Raw genomic sequence first — 21,865 nt, 5'->3', positions numbered from 1 at the left:
CCACAAAAAAAAAAAAATAAAAAAATATCTCTTTAGCCTTCAGATGATTTATAGATGATGAAAGCAACCCCCCCAATTGCCATATACGATCTGTGCTAGTGGTAAACTCTTCTGATGGGTCTGCTTTTAATCCAACTGGATCCAAGCTGGAAGATTATCTAGAATTGATAACTCGATTTTGTTTCCTTAATGGAGAAATTTATTTCAGTTCCACAGTCTTTCCTTCACCCCCAATACAATTACAAGACAAAAACAGATTTGAATCAAAAGTAATTTATTCACACCATACCCTTTTTAAATGATATATATATATATAAAAGATTACTATTGTATTACAATGTCTTATTATACAAGAATGAAAGATTATATTTTATTATTTTAAATATTTACATCAATTTTACATCAAAATAAACCACAACCACTCACTCCTTCAAAATAAAATATTTGCCAAATTATGTTTTATTTAAAAAATCCAGTTTTCCTTAAAAATTCATTTCTATATGTGAAATGACTGGCTTATGATCGATGTTTAACGCCATTATCTAAAACAGATTATTCTAAGCTTTACAAAGCCTGGTTAAAAGCATCCTTCCCTCTAAACTCTGTGTATGCAAACACAAATTTTGCAACAAATGGATAAAAGAAATTATTTTCACAGGAATTAAACTTGCATACCTAGGATTTTTGGGTAGGAGTATATATATATATGTCGGGGAAAAGATAAACTCATGAAAGAAGCTTTTGCCTCAGCTCCAATGACTTCATTTCAAAATTTGTAAGTGTTTTTCACACCTAGACACTATAAATATAACTGTATGTATTATGTTTTTGGTTTAATTCTTTGTAATGTCCAAATATTAAAGCATTTGCTATAAAGCATGTAATTTGACTGACAGCTAAATACTTCGGCTGGTCACATGCACTGCCAGTCAGTTAAGACTGGCATATATGCCTGAAATGGAAGCCTTGCTCAGAACCATGCATCCTTTTACATCAAGTTCATCTTCCCCCCCGAATCTCGGACACAATTTTCCTCCAACACGCAAACAAAGCCTTAAAATTACCAATTCATTACCCTACTCATTTACACAAAAGGCAAACATTTATTTAAAGCACACACTCTTGATGTACAAAATAATAAAAAATCAAAATATACAAAAATGGTTATTAATAAAAAAAATCTTTTGACAATTAAAACCAACAAGGTGATATATTATGATGTATATAATTAACTCTTTCGTTACGGGTCAATATGGTAACCAGCTTCCTGTATCCATTTCTATTAGAAGCTACATGTACTGATATTTAAATGGATCCTGTCACTGGGTAGCACACGCTGACCCAATGACTCCTGACCCAATGACTGGGGATTTGAGTGTCCTGTTTATTGTGCTCATTGCTATTCTAGGCCTAGAATGAGGCCCGGTAATCAGGTCCAACAGACAATTTATGAGCAGACATTACTCTATTTTTGGCTAAGTTAGAAAGAGTTAATTATTACTTGATTAACAATCAATTTTATGTCAGCTAATTGTCAACAGTCATACATTTGTGAAAATTTGCCACATATCGAATTCGGCCCCATTCAATTCACGATCCATTTAACAGTAATTTTATAATCTTTATATATAAGTTGGTAACATATAGTCAATATTAATATTAATTACATCTGATAGACAACTCTTATTTAAATATATACATCAATTAATTTGTTATTAAATATTTTAATCTGGATTAAAATGACTTGATGTAATTTTAATAAACTATAACACATACTTAGTGACGGCAATTATTAATTTCATTTTGGTGACATTTCACAGAGAACATTTTAACAAACTTAAAAATGTTGAGAGAATATTCTTCAAAACGTCACCAAAATAAAACTAGTAATTGTTCTTCAATAAATGAAATGAAATGAAATTAATGGGGTTTAACATCCTACTGTTCTGCTCCGACTGGGCTAACAAAGATTGACATATGCCATGCAGTGTGCTATGAGGGAAATTTTGCCAGGACAGCCTACTTTTATATCGAATTCTAACTGCCAAGGGATCTTTTACGTGTAAACCAATGTGTACACAGGACCTGGTTTTTTTTTTGTCTCATCCAAACGACTAGACAACTATCCTTGTCAGGCTCTCCGTCCTACACCACTGACAAGGGGAAACCAGGCCGGAAAATCCCTTAGCCACTGTGGCTCCCGTTCTTCAATAAGTACATGTATGTGTTATAGTTTATTGTTCTATCTACCCAGCAGTTACTAATGACTCTTAAAGGATTATTGTGGTTTATTACATGTACAATATACCATAATATTATTTGGGATTAATTAAGGTTTTATACTTCAGAATACAAATATACTCTTATTCAATTATTACTACTACTAGGGACATTTTATAAAATGTTACAGGACATTATGTGAGTTCTTGTATATTATACTTCAGAATACCATATACTCTCATTTAATTATTACTACTATGGATGCTACATGTGACATGTGAGCTCTAGTATGTATTAAGAGGGATTTCAGGTAAGTTCTAGTATATTATACTTCAGAATACCATATACTCTTATTTAATTATTACTACTACTGAGCACATTTGTTAATGCTACATCACATCATGTGAGCTCTAGTAAACTAGTTCATGTATGTTTTAAGAGGGATTTCAGAGTAGTATATTTATATAGCCAGGATAATGTTAATGTAAATTAAAATAACATAACGTTACATTTTGTTGATAAATTGTTTCCCAATTTGTAATCTAAAATGAAATATGTGAAATTAAAATTTGTATTTAGGATGTCAGAATTTACAGCATATACTACTGTTCACATATTTGTAATTTTGCTCATTTGGAATGTTGACATTATTTTTTTTTAAAGTAAAGTAGTTTCTCTAGATCTACAAAAATACCTACAGAACCGATGACTATTATCAATAGATAACATATATGTATGTTAACGGCCATTCTCCAAAATCTATCATTGTCTGTTAGATGGTGAAAGTCAAAAAATTTGGTGTGGCTTGTATCCACATGGTCACTGTACATGTATGGTGAACTGAAAGCCAAAACATTTGTTTTAGCTTGTATATAAAATAATTGTGGGTACAATAATACAGTGATACCAGGCAGTGAGCCCCAAACATTTCGCCTGTATGATTCCCACAGTCCTGTCTACATAAAAGCCATATACAGAGAGAGATGGACCGACTATTGTCTTAATTCTGGGTACCATATAATACAGTGATACAGACAGTCAGCCCCAAACCTTTTGCCTGTATGATTCCAACAGTCCCGTCTACACAAAAGCCATATATGGAGAGAGTTGGGCCGACTATTGTCTCAATTGTGATCAGGTAACAAAATGGCTTATTTTTCTAATCTTAGTTCTATGAAATTACAGATTATGACAAATTCCCGCCTCTGCCTCACTATATCATATGCAGTACTACCATTCCATTCATTTTCACTGATACTTATTATTTCATATTTGTTTTGCGATTAATTAATTTCAAGATTTGGTAACAAAATGGCCACAGTTGGTTAGATTCTTTCTCTACACATGTAGATGGCACTGGTTTACACCATAGTGATGGGGTTTTGGAGAATGACTAATTAAATTCTAACAAATCAAAATAATTTTTCTACAATGGTATTTTTATTCTACCAGTTGATATGATATGCTGCAATTTCCATTGGGGGAATTTCAATAGTGGTTTTAGCATGAATTATCCTCTTTTCATAAAGATGGGTTAGAGTTGTTTCCCTTATACTGGAAATAGGAAATTTATTGAGCAAAGTTTGAAGAGAAATCTGCTGATTATCAACAGAACACTGTAAACCTACATCAGGGAAATCACAGTCGTAACCACGCCGATGTAATATTAGACTCGTTCCATTATGAATGAAATTAGCAGTGGCTAAACTTCTAAATGTTACGACTGATATATCACAGGGTAGCGGCAATGATACCGGTGACACAGTCTTGTGGAAGATATCGGAATCTATAGTGCTATAATACTTCACTACGGGTTGCTGTAAAAAGTCGTTGGTCGCGACACTTAATAGCGACGGTAATGCATAATGCGAATTTTGGTGCTTGTTAGGACCACGTCTGTTTTCCAACAGTAACACAAAATTACTAGTCACTGGTTTGTTGTCTTCCACATGTTCTCCTAATCCGCGATGATCGTCATATGTTAACTGACGATCTAACATCACTTCCAGCCACCCATTCTCTAAACTCGCGACACCGTGAGATTGGGCAGACAATAATGACAAACGCTGTGTGTTATCTTCCAACATGGCCATCGAAGTCATAGGATAATAGTTCGCTTCGATACGTAAATTTGAATTAGTTTTTCTGCGGATCAACTGAAATCCATTTTGATCCGTGAAATACGATCCATCCCTATTATTGATGCTCGTCTTAAACCGCATGACAAATTCTCGATCTTTCAAAGGTCGAATGTCGACATGATTTTCGATATGTATTCCTTGTGACTGGAGAGTCGGTACGTGATACAATGTGACAGAATATTTCAAATAGTGATTAAACACAACCTCTAATTTCGAATATATGGGTCCCGATATTTTCCTAATCACTGGAATGTCATAAATAACTTTAGTGTTTTCTGTGGGCGATGGATAGAAAATGTACGCTCCACTACCTTGCGATTTGTACGCAAAATAATCCATGGCTACGTCTGTTTTATTGCCAGTTTCTTTATCTAGCACACTTGTCATCGTTCCTTTAGTCGCATCAAATCCAATACGCATGTGTTCATTCTCAAGTACGATTGGTTGAATCGGTTTTGATTCTGGCCGTTGAATGTAAAACTTCACGTTTTTGGGAATACTGAGTTCATCTGTATTGTAGATAGATATTCGCGATGGAAAAACATTATTCACGTCTAAATGATCTGCTTTAAATAAAATAAACGGTACGATACCAAATGGGGGTAACGTCACGACGAATGCCACTTCGAAGACGTAGGGACTCACAGTGGTCCGATTTAGCCATATTGGGTTGACTTGACAGGGTACGATTTGGAATTTTTCATTTTTGACGATAATTGTACTAGAATCCACCAGAAATCGAACCACTTCTTGTCGATATTGTGGAAGGGGATTGAACAACATGACACGTACGTTTGAGTCAGCGAGTTTAAAGATTTTTTTCAGTGGTTCCTCGTCATGGGCTGGTCGTATTGTTTCGGGTCGGAACACCAATGGAGACATTAATTTTCCGCTACTTGCTAGAATCTGAATGGCTGTTTTCATTACCAACTGTGTGTTATTGTAGGCTTCTGCTAATTTTTGTTCGTAGTCCACGACAACAAATTCCTTAGCAGTACCAGTAATGGCGTCATGATGTAGGAACAGACCCAGGGCACGTCGCGCTTTCAGCAGCAGCGTAGAAAACTGAAAGAATTGATCTTTGTAGTTCATATCCCATTTCTTCAAGTGTGTGTAAGCTAATGTATTCAAAATGTCTGCTGCTTGTAGATTTGCTTGTAAATCTCTACTAAACTTCTTGTCAAATGGCCGAGTCGTATAATATCCTGTCCAATAAGCATTCTCTTGATCTGAATACGGAAAGAAGTCCCCGCTAAGGACAGGGAAACCATTGTTTGGATGTTTTATGATATTCTTTTTATTCTTTTTATTCGCTACTTTAAAATAATCCTTCAGAGTTCCGAATCGTACATTTATTTTCCAGTCCTTTCGGTTATTCATATAGTCCATGAGACGCTGATAATTATTATATTGCTGATCCCATTCGATTTCCATATCATATCGGAAATCATCACCCAAAGGAACTAGAACAGTATTGTATTTGTATAAGTACGATTTCTTTCGATATTGTTCATACAGATATGTAGCCAGTTTTTCAACATTATTAGCATTAATAGACTTCGCTCGCGATTCGCTCACTTCATTGGTGATGTGTCTAAAATCAAACAACAGACAATGGAAACGGTTTGGTCCGCAAGTAAATTTAATATTGTACAACATATATGGCATTACATGACACAGAATATCTGAGGATCCTTTAGCGTCCCACATCTGTCGCCACCAAAACTCTAAACTTTTCGTCTCCGCCAGCGTACTTTTGATCGCCTGATGAACTCTCTGAATCACCATATTTTCCATTCCAGCTTTCTTCCAAATATACGGCATCGTTCCTGAATATCCAAACGGGTCAATAGACCAACTGTTTTTTGGTTTCACTCCGAGATTTTCCCACAACCACTGATGACCTTCAAGAAGCTGGTCAATGACCGACACATAATGAGTTGTGGCTTCATCAGGCATTACCCATCCCCCCAACACGATTTCTAACTGACCGCGACGAATCAAACGACGGACGTGAACTTTGACGTCGTCATCTAACTCGTTCCACCACATGCTAAAAAACACGGTTTCCGTCCAAATAAACGTCATATTTGGATGTTCGAATAATTTATTCACCATATTTGTTAAAATATGTTTCGTTTGATCCACGTAATATTCTTCGACGGTTTTCAACCAACCAGGATCGTTGTGAGAGTGCGGAACTATGATCACATCAAGATGATCGAGTTCATTTTCGGAATTATTCGGATAATCGGGAGGAGGGGAGGCCATTTCGTATGATCCATCGGAATTCATATTAAACTCTGACTTCTGGTAAACATCAAATGTCGAGATCCGAGATTGCGACTGTTCCCAGGACTGTAAATTACACATTTCAAGATTTTTATGAAGTACGAACGACTCGTTAGGTTTCTTTGGCCACAGACGCGATTGGACAAGACGGGCTTTTTGGATGTGTGCATCTTCCCACGTTGATTCTTCACTGACCATTAGGTAAACGAAGAGGGTGAAGAATGCCGACCCGCACAAGATAATCAGACGCTGCCAAAACTTCATCCTTGACGACATCAATGGTAATATACGGATTCTACTCATAACGAGACATAACTAACTATTCTCTGGTTCCTGAAAATATAAAAAGGATTAAAATTAATGAATTGATCAAAGGATTTTATGGTACAAAAACAAGTGCAAGACTTTCACTCATGATTGTAAAGTCTACAATCTGCTGTGCATACCTACTGAGACTCTAATGTAGAACAAGTGACTTCTCAGAGAATTTTTCTCCCTAGTCAAGGCTAATTACTTGAACCAGTCCAAGAGTATTTTTCTCCCTAGTCAAGGCTAATTACTTGAACCAGACCCACCCTACCCGATCAACCTTCCACAATTATTTTAATAATTCGCTTGCACGTAGGAGTCTTTAGCAGTGGGAGGAAACTGGAGGAACTGGAGAAAACCCACAAGGTTGGCGAGTGACCCTACTCCTTGTCACGTACAAACTGGGGAATCGAAACCACACCAGACCTTATAATACAATGCACACGTGAACTAACCATTCGGCCATCCCAACCTTCTTGATACTGAGTAGTTCATATTCCAGTAGCTGTTATATACCCCCAACCCACCCTTGAAAATATATCTACAAATATGTCTTCCTGTAAACTGTTTACTTAAAATACATTCTTCAATTTAGACCTACAACCTTAAAGAATTTAAACATCTTAAAAATATCAACTCAGAGTTTATTCTGGGCAGCAGAGTAAACATGTTTCAAATTAACCAATTACAACACATATAGAAATTTATGAGCAATTAAACTTGTTGACAAGCTATTAAAATCTTGTATAAAATAGCCTGTATTTAACATTTGGAGTAAATTAAACGGATTTTACATGCCAGGGATGACTTGTTTATTTGATGGAAGACATGTCGGTGGTTATAACAGGAAATGCAGGATGACCACACTGCACACAAAACCAATAAAACAAACCTACGGACAAGACACTCAATTAACATAGACACTGCTAGCAATAAACAACAATCGGATACATGTATATAGAGAGAGAGAGAGAGAGAAATGGGGTTTAACGTCCACTCGACACAAACTAGGTCATTTCAGGACTAACACATGGTTCAATTTTATTTCAATAATTCGCTTGCGCATAGGGGGTCTTTTAGCAGTGGGAGGAAACCGGAGGACCCAGAGAAAACCCACGAGGTTGGACACACATACAACCGGCGATTTGAAACCACGCCAGTTGACTCAATGACAGGCCTTATGATACAGACCGTGCAAGTGCCAACCATTCGGCCATCCAACCCCCCTATATGTACATGTATATATCAAATCAAGTGAATGGATCTGAGAGAGGTGTGTGTGGGGGGGAAAGGGACAGTTTTAAATGTCCACTGCACTGTTAGAACACATCATACTGCCAGGAATTAATGTCAGAAAGAAATTAACAAGTTGATCGAATGAGAGTCAATGATGCAGTAGCATGGCGGAGCTTTCGTCCCCAGATACAGGTGTTAAGGAGGCACAAATGTTTCCTCTCAGCACTGTCCTATAATATTTATTTCTTTACCTTGTAATTTAACATAAACTTTTGTAGTATAGACTGAAATTATGACAACCCATGTGGTTCTCTCCGACGAAAATGGCAATGTGTCCCTATATACAAATTAACAGTAGGTTAATGTAATGTAATGCAACCATTTTAAATACATTTATATTTGTTCCCATAAAAAAGAAAACCATTTCAACAGCTGCAGAAGTCATAATTATACTTATCGCAAAATACATAATTGCCGCGTTGAATTTGAAAAGTTTAGAATGAAATTTATCGTAAACTGAAATTTATCGTGTGTCATAATGTGGTTTCTGGTGATAATCTTTTAAAGAGATAAACACATCCATTCCGTACCAGCATGAAACAAACTATAAAACATGGTTTACATCAGCACCTAAAATATAGTCAGATTGAGAGGAGCAGTAAGTTTATCTGACATGAAATAAAATGGGGTTAAACTTCCCCTGACGAGGGAGAACTGCTGAGCTTGAAAAATCCTGAAAATACTTCAGGATCTGAACCCAAACATTCTAGTCATAAGCCCTGTTTACACTTGGCCGTGATAAGCGTGCCATTCTGGGCACGGTACCAAGCCGTGATAAATTTCAAGAAATTGACACGTTTACATTACTCTAAAATAACCAGTCTCATAACCGTCAAAGCACGCCAAATGTGGAACTCTTCACAGAAAAGTTAATTTCAGTCCCTATACAAATTACCCCGATGAAAACAATTTTGATGGTTGATTTAGTTTGAGCAGCCATTTTGACAGAACTGATGACAGAACTGTTAAAGTTTGTGGGGGGTGGGGGGAAAGGTCAAGGTTCGTTTCGCGCATGCGCAGTTATCCGTACTGAAACCGTGCTCAGACTGGATAGCGTTTACACTAAGAAAGTTTAACCGTGCTGCGCCTGGTACTGTGCTGAGATCACCTCATTTCAGTGGGCCAGATTGGCACGCTTATGTTTCACCCATTTTCATTACAAAAAAATTAACCGTTCCGTGTCAGATACCGTTCCTGGCACGCTTAAAATTTGTAATGTAAACAGAGTTTATAGTCAAGGACTCACTGCATTATTAGAATACTTTATTAGATTTGAGTTTGTAATGACAAACGGTTGCTAATATAACTTTACGTTCACTTCTACTTTACACCAGACAGAAATAAAATGGGGTTTAACTTCCTACTTTTTTTACACCAACCGGGCTAATCAAGACAGGCATATTTTCCACCTATTCTTCTTCTTAAAAGAGTTCTTTTACGTGCATACCAATGTGTACACAGGACCTCATTTTTTTGTCAAATTCGAACAAGTGTGTAGGATGCTGGCTTGCTAGCCTGGAGGTAGCGGGTTCGATCCCAGTGTCAGCTGAGAAAGTTCATCGGGATTTTCCGGCGACGTTTCCCCTTGTCAGTGGTGCCGGACGGAGGGCCTGCAAGGACAGCTGCCTAGTCATTCAGAGAACCCATGTACAGATTGGTGTGCATGTAAAAGTTTACTTGGCAGTTGGAATTTCAAATAAGAGTAGGCTGTAGTGCCGCTGTCCGGGCAAAATTTCCCTCATAGCACACTGTATGGCATATGTCTGTCTTCATTAGCCCAGTCAGAGCAGAACAGCTGGATTTTAAACCTCATTTTATTTTCAATTCATTTCATTTTTTCTTCCAAATAACTAATCACAATGGGAACCCCAGAGAAAATGACACTGAAATTTCAGTGAGATTTCACTGAAATTTCAGTGAATTTCAGTGAAATTTGAAAATTTTGCTCAATCTCACTGAAATGACCAAATTTCACTGAAATCTCACCAAAATTTCACTGAAATAAAAATATATTTTGGTCTATTACTGAAATTTCACTGAAATAAACAAAAATAAAATATATTTTGGTCTACTGGAATTTCACTGAAATATTTATATTGCAAATTTCATTGAAATTTCATTGAAATTTCACTGAAATTACAAAACATAAAAATGTCATTTTTTCATTGCAAATATTTTAATAACTGCATATAAAGATTTTTACTTTGTGAAAGAGAGCACTTCGAAATTATAGCCTAATAGTGTCAGAAGACGAAATGTTTTTAATTTCCATTAATTAATCACGTTATTTCCTGAAGTAGACAATTTCATTGACGTAGATTTTATTCGCCCATCACCGTGCGTAATCCATGAACATGTGCATGTTTAAAATGATGTCTATACTTATAAATGACTCAACATCAAAATTCTTTCCGATATGCTCCGATAATCATTGTATTATGATAGAATGGCTATCAATCGTAACACACATGTTTCAATAGCCATACTTGGAAAGGAGGTCATCAATTACGGCACCCATAAATTTCATTTACGGTAAATATTTTACGATCAATTAATATAATCATGTTTTGAAATCAAGAAAGAATAAACCTAACTCATTTTAAATTCAAATTTTGAGGTCATTGCCGATTAGCGTAAACAATGTATGTCAATGATGCCGTGATTCCAAGGGTGTCGAGTTACAGGCACTGTTTTTAAAAAATTTGGAATGGAAAACAAACGAAGAAATTTTTAATTCTGTAATGGTTGTAAATTATATAAAACTCTAATGCAAACAAAATGACCTCGCGTGCATGTTAAATTACTAAATTGATAAACCGGTGTCGCTATTTAAATAGATTAACGGGCTTAATTAACCTAAGTTCTTTTCACCGTTTCGCTAAACGCTTCCGAATTTGTAATCAAATGTTGAAATTCCTGGAAAATAGGCGCGTAATTTATAATACAGTTGTGTTTGTCATAGAACTGTTTGTGCACGTAAATTTTTGGATTATATGGATAAATTTCGAAGTAGTTAATTATAAAATGGATGTACTGATAAGGCGTATTTTCAAAAGCAGCCATGGTGAGTATATTTGTTTAAATTCTAGTAGATCGGGCTATGTATTGGTAAATAAATTTCGTCATGCAAATTGTTTGACCTGGCTATGTTTAGTTTTGAAAAAAATAAGGTAAAACGGTTCTGTCTACTGATCCAATAAAAAATATATTTTAAAAGTAAACTATCAGTGTTATAACCTTGTGTATTCAGAAGTAAATGCCTGCCACTGGTGACAGCCGATGCACATTTATCCCAAAATTTATATATGCTTTATTTTTGACAGGATAATTTTGAAACTGCTGAGCTGAATGCTCTAAAAGCACACTGCATGGCACATGCCTATCTTTATTTAATATTATTTTGATTGTGTCATTTCAGGCCATATATTTTTATTATCATCGAAGAAAAGGACAACACTAGAAGAAAAAGAAAATTTAGAAGACGGAATACAGAAATTTGAGGGATAATAGTAATATTGCAATTGTTTGGAGTTTTTTTTTCAGAATGCATGTTAATAAAGACTTTGAAATAGTAGTGAGATTTCAGTAAAATTTCAGTGAGATTTTACTGAAATCTCACTGAGATTTCAGTGAGAGATTTAGTCAAAATATTATTGAAATTTCAGTGAGATTTTACTGAAATTTCAGTGAGATTTTACTGAAATTTCAGTGAGATTTTACTGAAATTTCACTGAGAAATTTGGTCAAAATTTTATTGAAATTTCACTGAGATCTCACTGAAATCTCATTGAAATTTCAGTAAAATCTCACTGAAATTTCAGTAAAATCTCACTGAAATTTCAGTAAAATCTCACTGAAATTTCAGTAAAATCTCACTGAAATTTCAATAATATTTTGACCAAATCTCACACTGAAATTTCAGTGAGATTTCAGTGAAATTTCAGTGTGTATTTTCACAGGGGAAACCAGGCTGGAAAATCTAGTGGAATTTTCTCTTTGGCAACACTTGGATAAAACCTGATACTTCCTGGTTAATGTGTATACATGATCTCAGTTTTTTGTCCCATCCATATGACTAAGTCACTGTTCCATGCCAGAACCTCAGTCCTACACCATCAACGAAGGGAGAGAGAGAGAGAAATGGGGTTTAACGTCCACTCGACACAAACTAGGTCATTTCGGGACTAACATATGGTTTAATTTTATTTCAATAATTTGCTTGCGCATAGGGGTCTTTAGCAGTGGGAGGAAACTGGAGGACCCGGAGAAAACCCACGAGGTTGGACAGGCGACCTACTCCTCGTCACGTATAACCGGGGATTCGAAACCACGCCAGTCGACTCAATGACAGACTTTATGATACAACGCGCGCATGCTAACCATTCAGCCATCCAACCCCCTCATGTGTATTTGGTATAGAAATATGACACATGACATTAATATCAATATCAATATGTCAATTTCTAAAGTGTCTAAATGTGGTGTTCAGTGTGACAGTTGTGATTGTGTATAGTTATAAGACACATGACATCAACTATGATTGAAATCGACAGGTTATTTACATGGTGTTAATATCATTCAGGCTTCACTTGTTTTTACTGTCATTCTCTATACTGTATATGACACATCCTAACAAAATTACAGACAATTTTTTTATGTATGTAACTGACAACACTATTAAATTCATAGACACAAATATTGATGTAGACTACAGTTTGTCAAACTAAAAAAAAAAAATATCCATTTAAAATTGAATGAACCATAAAAAGACTGATATGCCATTCAGACACAGATATTTAAGTTAAATTGGCTACATAAAAAAGGACAGTGGTTACAATGAAAGTATTCCACAGTTTATAACAAGTCAACTGCGTGTATGTAAACTTTGGGTAATTTACTTCAGGGAAAATGAAATGAATTGGGGTTTAATGTCCTACTATTTTGCTCCGAACTGGGCTAATGAAGACGGGCATACGCCATACAGTGTGCTATGAGGGAAATTTTGCCCCCAGAGAGCAACACCGTCTACTCTTATATCAAATTCAAACTGCCAAGGCTTCTTTTACGTTCACGCCAATGTGTACACAGGAACTCATTTTTTTCCCCATCCAAAAAACGGGCATACGCTATATAGTCTGCTATGAGGAAAATTTTGCCCTGACAGCGATACTACCGCCTACTCGTATCGAATTCTAATTGCAAAGGCTTCTTTTACATGCACAGCAATGTGTACACAGGAACTCAGTTTTTCGGCCCATCCAAATGACTAGACATTATTCCTTGCCTGGCCCTCTATCCTGCGTCTCTGACAAGGGGAACCCACACCAGACAATCCTGATAAACTTCCTCGGCCAACACTGGGATAGAGACAGGTCCTCTAGATTAGTGAGCCAACGTGTCTTACTCACTTAGTCACCGTGGCTCCCTAAAATACAAAACCACTCTCAACATGGTCGATATTCGACCTATGTAATAAAATAAGTTCTTAAATGTATATATAATTCAGAATGATCTGAAAAATTGTATGAATAACACAAACTAAATTGTCTAATCTTTTTTACAAATTAAATATATCTATAACCTTTTTCTTAACCATATCCTCTCCAAAAGATTCTACCTACAGTATGAAAGAGGTGTTTTTATTCCACAGAAAATAGGCCCTCACAGTCCCCCCTCCCCCCCCTTCACCTGGTACCTTAATACTTCATTGACCTCTCATTCCTTAGTCTACTGGCCTTCACAGCTCCAAACTCTTCCCCCCCCCCCCGATACCTTAATACTTCATTGATCTCTTATTCCACAGGCTCTCACAGTCCCCCCTCTCCCAGTACCTTAATACTTTCACTGACCTCTCATTCCACAGGTTACAGCCCCTAACAGCCCCCCCCCCCATGGTACCTTAATACTTGATTGACCTCTCATTCCACAGGTTACAGCCCCTAATCCCCCCCCCCCCATAATACTTGACTTACCTTTCATTCCACAGACTACAGGACCTCACAGCCCCCCCATTGTACCTTAATACTTGATTGACTCGGAGCCAAGCTATCTATATAATACATGTACTTCCAATTTCTTTGTTTTTTAAAAAAAATAAAATATATTTATAGCGCAGTTTACACAGTATATATCACCGCTTACATGTGATATATCACGTTAAATAAACATACAATATATCATACAATATACTCCTACCTAGAAACTAACCACAATTAACTAATCACAACACAGCAAGTGCTCTTACTGTTGTGTATAAATGAATTAAAACATATCTTACATCAAAAAAAGTAGCTTTACATTATTAATTGGATCTGCCAGAGAAATGTTGTTTTTTTTTACACAATGTATTACCTTGTAATACGTAACGAATAGAATTAACCATTCAATATATAAAATGTGCTTTTGAAAATAACTTTGAGAAATGTTGAAGTACCATGTTTTGTGGTAAAAATAAAGTCCATATAACATGGAATTGTGATCATCTTGGCAGTAGCTAAATATTTTATCATGGGTGTTGCTTAGAGATTACTACTTGGATTATTTGCTACAACTATATTTTGTGAAGTTGCAGCACCTCCAAATAGAGAGAGAGAGAGAGAGAGAGAGAGAGAGATATGGGGTTTAATGTCCACTCGACACAAACTAGGTCATTTCTGGATTAACATATGGTTTAATTTTATTTAGCATTTGGAGGAAACCGGAGAAAAATCCACGAGGTTGGGCAGGCGATCTTACTCCTTGTCACGTACAACTGGGGATTTGAAACCACGCCAGTTGACTCAATGACAGGCCTTATGATACAGCGCACATGTGCTAACCTTTCCCCCACCTTCAAACAAGCTCCTGCTTGACTGATATAGATAGGGAGGAATCATTAGTACTTGTCCATTACTGATTGATTTCTAAATGTTCCATTGTTTATCATTACATAATTGATTGCAATGGACCTACATGTATTATTGGTGTTTGTAATGTCGAATATATTAATAAGTTCGAGCTTTATGCTCTTTAATGTAATGTAGTGCATATTGGACATACAAGAGAGAGATAGATAGAGAGAGAGAGAGATAGAGAGAGAGATAGAGAGAGTTTAACTCCATTCAACACAAACTAGGTCATTTTTGGATTAACATATAGTTCAATCTTATTCCAATAATTTGCTTGCGTGTAGGGGTCTAGGCATCATGACATACCTTATGATGCAACAAGCTTGCGTTAGCCATTCGGTCACTCTATCCCCCTTCCTCATTAAGACATTAAACCGCATTTCATTTCATTTCATCATCATTAAACATTACCCCCGGGGCTGCCAGAATGATATTTCTATGTACTTGGTACCAGAGACTATTAAACAGTCTGGAATGAATACCAAATGAGAAATTAGGGCAGACATGTTGTAAAATGTCAGTTATGTCAATAATATCTATTTCTCCCTCTTTTACACCTTAGCTTAACCTAGGTGATCAGAAAAAGCGAGAGAAATTCTGTTTAAAGAGACATACCACCAAAACTGGAAAAACCTGGAAATAAGACACCGGTCACAGACAATGTCAGTCACACCTTAGCTTCGCACCTTATGATCAGCCACACAGAGATATTCTGTTTAAAGAGACATGTCACCAAAACTGGAAAAGACTCGAAATAAAACACCGGTCACAGACATTGTGTCACCTCTTAGCTTCACCTTAGGCGATCATAGAGAGAAGAATTCTGTTTAATGAAACATATCATCAGAATTGAATGAAAAGTTTTACCACTTTTTTCTACATATATGTCAATCTTGACAATCTTGGCAAGGACGTAGGCCTCCCAGACATTGTCAATCACAAATTTAGACTTTGTCAGCCACAATACTTTTGATGACTGTCATTTTGTTCGGTACAGGATTGTCTTTTATCAATGTTTCTAACTGGGTTAATGGCGAAGATGAGCAAAATCCATATAATGTACAATGAGTGAAATTTTACCCAGGCAGTGGCGTTTACACCTTCTCTTCATCAAATTCCAATTGTTGACTACTCTTTTACGCAAACGTCAACATACATATCAGACCTCAGTTTTCCGCCCCATACAGCATCTAGAGAAACCACGCCGAAAAGTCCATAGGAACTTTCTTGAACCAAAACATCCTGGTTAGTGACACGTGTAAGCTGATACCGTTGACTAAGAAATTAGGCCTTTTAGTAATGACAAATTTTGTCATTAAATCATATAAGTGGTCAGTATTCTACTAATGTTTAGTATGTATAGAAAGTGGTTAGAAATTATACAATTGTCATTAATTAGCAAGTGTGTAACTAGCTGTAAAAAATGTGACTGTTTATAACACCCATCACTATTGAATACACAAACCTAACCAATAGTGGTGTATATCATTCAATAGTCACAAAACACCTTAGTGACAAAACACCTACTTAATGACTACTGCCTGATTACTAACAATTTTAACAAACTAATACACATTATGTATATAAACTGACTTTGATCTATTAGTGCCGTATATTTTCATTTATAACAGTTATTTGTTGCTTAGTCAATAATATCAACGTTACAGTGAGCCAACATCTTACTCAACGAGTCACTGTGGCTCCTGACATATTTCAGGTGAAACATACGGTGATTAGAAGTGTGCTTTATTTAATGAAGTTTTTTTATTGCATTTACTACATACATCTGGAAACATTAATTCCTTTCCAATTTAATTTGTTGATTAAGTTTATATTGTATTTACTATATACTGAAATCATTAATTCCTTTCCAGAGAGAGAGAAATGGGGTTTAACATCCACTTGACACAAACTAGGTCATTCGGGACAAACATATGGTTTAATTTTATTTCAATAATTCGCTTGCGCATAGGGGTCTTTAGCAGTGGGAGGAAACCGGAGAACCTAGAGAAAACCCACGAGGTTGGACAGGCGACCCTACTCCTTGTCACGTACAACGAGGGATTCGAAACCATGCCAGTCGACTCAATGACAGACTCTATGATACAGCGCACGCACGCTAAACATTCAGCCATCCAACCCCCCAAATTCCTTTCCAACTTGTTGATTAAGTATATAATGTATTTACTATATACTACACCTGAAATAATCAATTCCTTTATAACATGCTGACTTTCTAAAGGGGATCACGTGGCTAAGTGGGTAAGACGCTGGCTCGCTAGCCTGGAGGTCGGGTGTTCGATCCCTGCATTGGTTGAGAAAGTTCATCCAGATTTTCCGGCTTGGTTCCCCCTTGTCAGTGATGCAGGACGGAGGGCCTGACAAGGACAGCTGTCTAGTCCTTCGGATGAGACGAAAAACCGAGGTCCCGTGTATACATTGGAATGCACGTAAAAGATCCCTTGGCAGTTGGAATTCGATATAAGAGTAGGCGATAGTGCCGCTGCCCGGGCAAAATTTCCCTCATAGCACACTGTATGGCGTATGCCCGTCTTCATTAGCCCAGTATAGGAGCAGAACAGTAGGACGTTAAACCCCATTTCATTTCATTTCATTTCTGACTTTCTAAAACAATACAAACTAAAAACAACTCATTCAGATCAATAATATTTCAAAATGAAATATCACTCAACAGCTGCAATAAAACTACAATATAAATTATATAATTGTTTTTAATGTTCACTTTTTAACCTGGAATATCGACTTATAACTGCTGTAAACTTTAATATAGATTGCTCTAAAAAGCGGAAAGCATATGTTTAAAAGTCAACAGATCGAAAATACACCAAAGCAAAAATAAATAACTTCTGCTACCTCTCTAATGGCAAAAGGAAATGAAATGAATTGGGTTTAACGTGCACAAAATTGGGTTTGTGCACAATGACAAAAGGAAAGAGGAAAATTATTATTACATTAGTAAAGTTGTATTCAAAACAGAAACAATATTATATGCAACCCCAAGTGAAACATATTGGAAATAAGTTCATAAAAATGTATCTAAAATTACCACAAAAGTTCACAGTTTGTTTAGAAATTTACCTTATTTACATTAACAAATTTTTATCCAACATGAAAATTTTGATGCCCTTAAGGCATAATTTATTCCACTCCAAATCTTCAAGCCTAACTATCAAAAAGTTACAAAGTCTGTTCAGAATCTTACAATAACAAAGATTTGATGCTACCACAAGTCATGAGCATCTTTTCAAGCAAACCTATCATATAGGAATAAATTCACATACATGTAACATTTTTAAAATATACTACAAAAGTTTGTTTAGAAACTTAGATTAATACAGTTGCATTCTACACAAAGAAAAGATTTATGTTACCCCAAGTCATGGGCAACTCTTTAAGCAAAACTATCTTATAGGACTAAATTCACAAAAAGTCTTTAAAATATATGACAAAAATACAAAATATTTTTAGAAACTTATGTTAATAAAACTGCATGTTACATAAAAAGTCATGAGCCAAACTATCATGATAAATTCACAAAATGTCCTCAAAAATACTACAAAAGTACAAAGTTTGTATAGAAACTTATAGTAATAAAACTGCATCCTATATGAAGATAGTATGCTACAATAAGTCATGAGTATTTCTTCAAGCATAAGAATCACATATAGAAAATTATTTCACAATAAGTCTTTCAAGAAATACCACAAAAGTACTAAAATTGCATAGAAACTTACTTAATAAAACTGCATCCTACAAAAACTCTTTTAAGAAAAACCACAAAAGTACAAAAATTGCATAGAAACTTACATTAATAAAACTGCATCCTAGAACAAGAGAGTAAAGTAAATCCACTAGAGCTTAGTCCCATAGATGTTAACATGACAGCGTTCAAAGCTGTACTGAAGTACTAGTAGCTCAGTGGTGTGGTGTATAATAGTGTAGCATATAGCTTCTGATACTCCAGTCTGATGTATATACCATGAGTAGAAACTCTAACAACTATGATTGACAGTGGCTATATAAATGATATATTTGATAGAGTGTAATGAATCAATAATACCAGGTATTGGCTACCGATTGATTATATTAATATCTATATCTATTTTGTTCTATTTGTTTGATGAGAGTTAATATTAGTTTTATACCGTGCCATGTATTTTTAACCACCAGGACTGATATATCGAGGCATAGCACGTAAAAGAAAACTTGCCAGTTGGAATTCAATTGCTGTTCCAGCAAACTATATCTCTCATAGCATACTCCATACATGTCGGTTTTCAAAAGTCCACTTGGAGCAGAACAGTAGGACTTAAACAGGATTGGATTTGATTTCATTCATTCATTCATTCATTCATTTATTCTAACCAAGTTCAGGATACCCAAATTTCTCTATTTTTGTCAAAATATCACAAAACACTGATTTAACCAAAAATACTGAAAGGCAAGTTTCACAGTTGTTTTGATAAGGCTATGAAAATTGATAAACATATAGTGAGATTCTTTGTACTATATATAAATACTGATATCAGGTTTGGGAGCCCAAATTTCTTTATTTTTTCCTGCATATCATCAGACACTGACTTGACCGTTTGAAAAGTGAAGAGAGAGAGAAATGGGGTTAAGGTCCATTCAACACAAACAAGGTCATATCAGGACTAACATATGGAGTAATTTTATTTCAATAATTCTCTTGCGCTTAGGATCTTTAGCAGTGGGAGGGAACCGGAGGACCCACACAAAACACCTACGAGGTTGGACAGGTGACTCCTTGTCACGTACAACCGGGGAATCGAAACAACGCTAGTTGACTCAATGACACCCTTTATGATACAGCGTGCACGTGATAGCCATTCGGCTATTCACCCCCCTCAAAAATAAACGATACCTATTTAGCCAAATATACCAACAAGGGACTTACACAGATTTTCTTTCGAAAAGAAAATGAGTATTTATACCAATTCACAAACTGTTATCTTGTTTTTTTAATGATAATTTTTCTAAGTGAATGTTATATCCCAATAGGGGGTCACGGTGGCTAAGTGGGTAAGACGCTGGCCTGCTAGCCTGGAGGTCGGGTGTTCAATCCCTGCATTGGCTGAGAAAGTTCACCCAGATTTTCCGGCGTGGTTCCCCCCTTTTCAGTGATGCAGGACGGAGGGCCTGACAAGGACAAATGTCTAGTCATTCGGATGAGACAAAAAAACGAGGTCCCATGTACACATTGGCACGTAAAAGATCCCTTGACAGTTGGAATTTGATATAAAAGTAGGCCGTAGTGCTGCCGTTCGGGCAAAACTCCCTCATAGCACACTGTATGGCGTATGCCCCGTCTTCATTAACCTAGTTCGAAGCAAAACAGTAGGACGTTAAACCCCATTTCATTTCATTTTTATCCCCATATTTTTGAAGAATATAAACAACTAAGATATATATCTTTTTATTTAAAGTAGAGGATCGCAAGGAAATTTTCAGAAGTAAACATTAAAGAGAGTCGTCTGATAGCCTAATTGACTTTTGGAATTTATCAGTAAATTTCTGCCGATCGTATTTCTAACAGATCTTGTTTTATACACTGACTGTTGTTTAACCCGCGTGTTTACATGTTTTGGTCCAGATTATCAAGTGCTATAGACGTGTTCATTTAATTTATACAGCCTGATTCCAACCCTCACACTTATACAGTAGATAGAATCTTATTCCCTGAGTAAAAAGATTTCAGCCCTCTCACATGCACAGAGTCTTTTACATTGAGAAAGAGATTAGTGATTCATTTAGTAACATAGGTTTATTCACTAGCCACTGTAGATACACTGAGTAAAAAGATGGTTTACAAAATCTAAGCGATTCTTTTACTGCCAGGAATGTGTTCATTTATTCTACCCTACAATATTCCAACCCCTTTTACATGCAAATGATATGGCTGGGAACACAAATAAAGGAAATAGAAGCCTTGATTGATATGTGTATAGCTCGTTCGTCTATGAAAACCTTGTCATGAACCTTAAAACATGCAGATAAAAAAAAAATTAACACAAGGTGACATTTTTATTCTTATCTTTGTTGCATATTCTGTATATATATTTGCCTACTATTCACATACCTGTTTCAATTGCTTGATAAAGACAAGAGTGTCCTCGTCAAAATGTCGCTTAGTATTAAACTCAGTAATTGTGTATCCATAAAATTGTACCTTGTGTAAATATGTTCAATTACTAAATGCCAATCAAAAAAAAAAATAAGAAATTGATATGTTTTTTCCCATTTAAATGGTTTATGTTTCAAGCACTTCCAAGGAAATATTTGTCATATTTTTTTTTTTACATTTAAAAAAGAAGCCATCGAGGGGGCTCAACTATTGCGACTTCCAGAGGAATTAGAAGGATTTAGACAGTGAAATTAGACAGATAAAGACAGTGGAATTAGATGGATGAAGAAAATGGAATTAGAAGGATGAAGAAAGTGGAATTAGATGGTTGAAGATAGTGGAATTAGATGGATGAAGACAATGGAATTAGATGGTTGAAGAAAGTGGAATTAGAAGGATGAAGAAAGTGGAATTAGTTGGTTGAAGACGTTGGAATTAGAAGGATGAAGAAAGTGGAATTAGATGGTTGAAGACAGTGGAATTAGACGGATGAAGAAAGTGGAATTAGTTGGTTGAAGACGTTGGAATTAGAAAGATATAGAAAGTGGAATTAG

At 35.9% G+C, this 21,865-nt stretch overlaps 1 protein-coding gene across 6 annotated transcripts in view; it reads right to left on the bottom strand.

Annotated features, from left to right (window-relative positions):
- Positions 1–257: 257 nt before the first annotated feature.
- LOC126821931 (alpha-mannosidase 2x) overlaps positions 258–21,865 on the bottom strand; it is a 164,111-nt gene continuing 142,503 nt past the window's right edge. For 4 of the 6 annotated variants that reach the window (XM_056101171.1, XM_050550573.2, XM_050550574.2 and 1 more), the window contains one exon: positions 258–6,986. In XM_056101171.1, the coding sequence (XP_055957146.1) occupies positions 3,666–6,956 (3,291 nt within the window). In that variant the 5' untranslated portion in view covers positions 6,957–6,986 and the 3' untranslated portion in view covers positions 258–3,665. Of the gene's footprint in view, positions 6,987–18,973; positions 19,104–21,865 lie in introns of those variants that run through there. The other 2 variants (XR_007680538.2, XM_050550571.2) reach the window with 2 other exon arrangements.

Source organism: Patella vulgata, chromosome 5 (assembly GCF_932274485.2).
Source record: "Patella vulgata chromosome 5, xgPatVulg1.2, whole genome shotgun sequence".
In the NCBI taxonomy this organism is placed as follows: Eukaryota; Metazoa; Mollusca; class Gastropoda; family Patellidae; genus Patella; species Patella vulgata.
The sequence above is the reverse complement of the archived record's forward strand: the minus strand, read 5'-3'. Positions and strand labels throughout refer to the sequence as shown.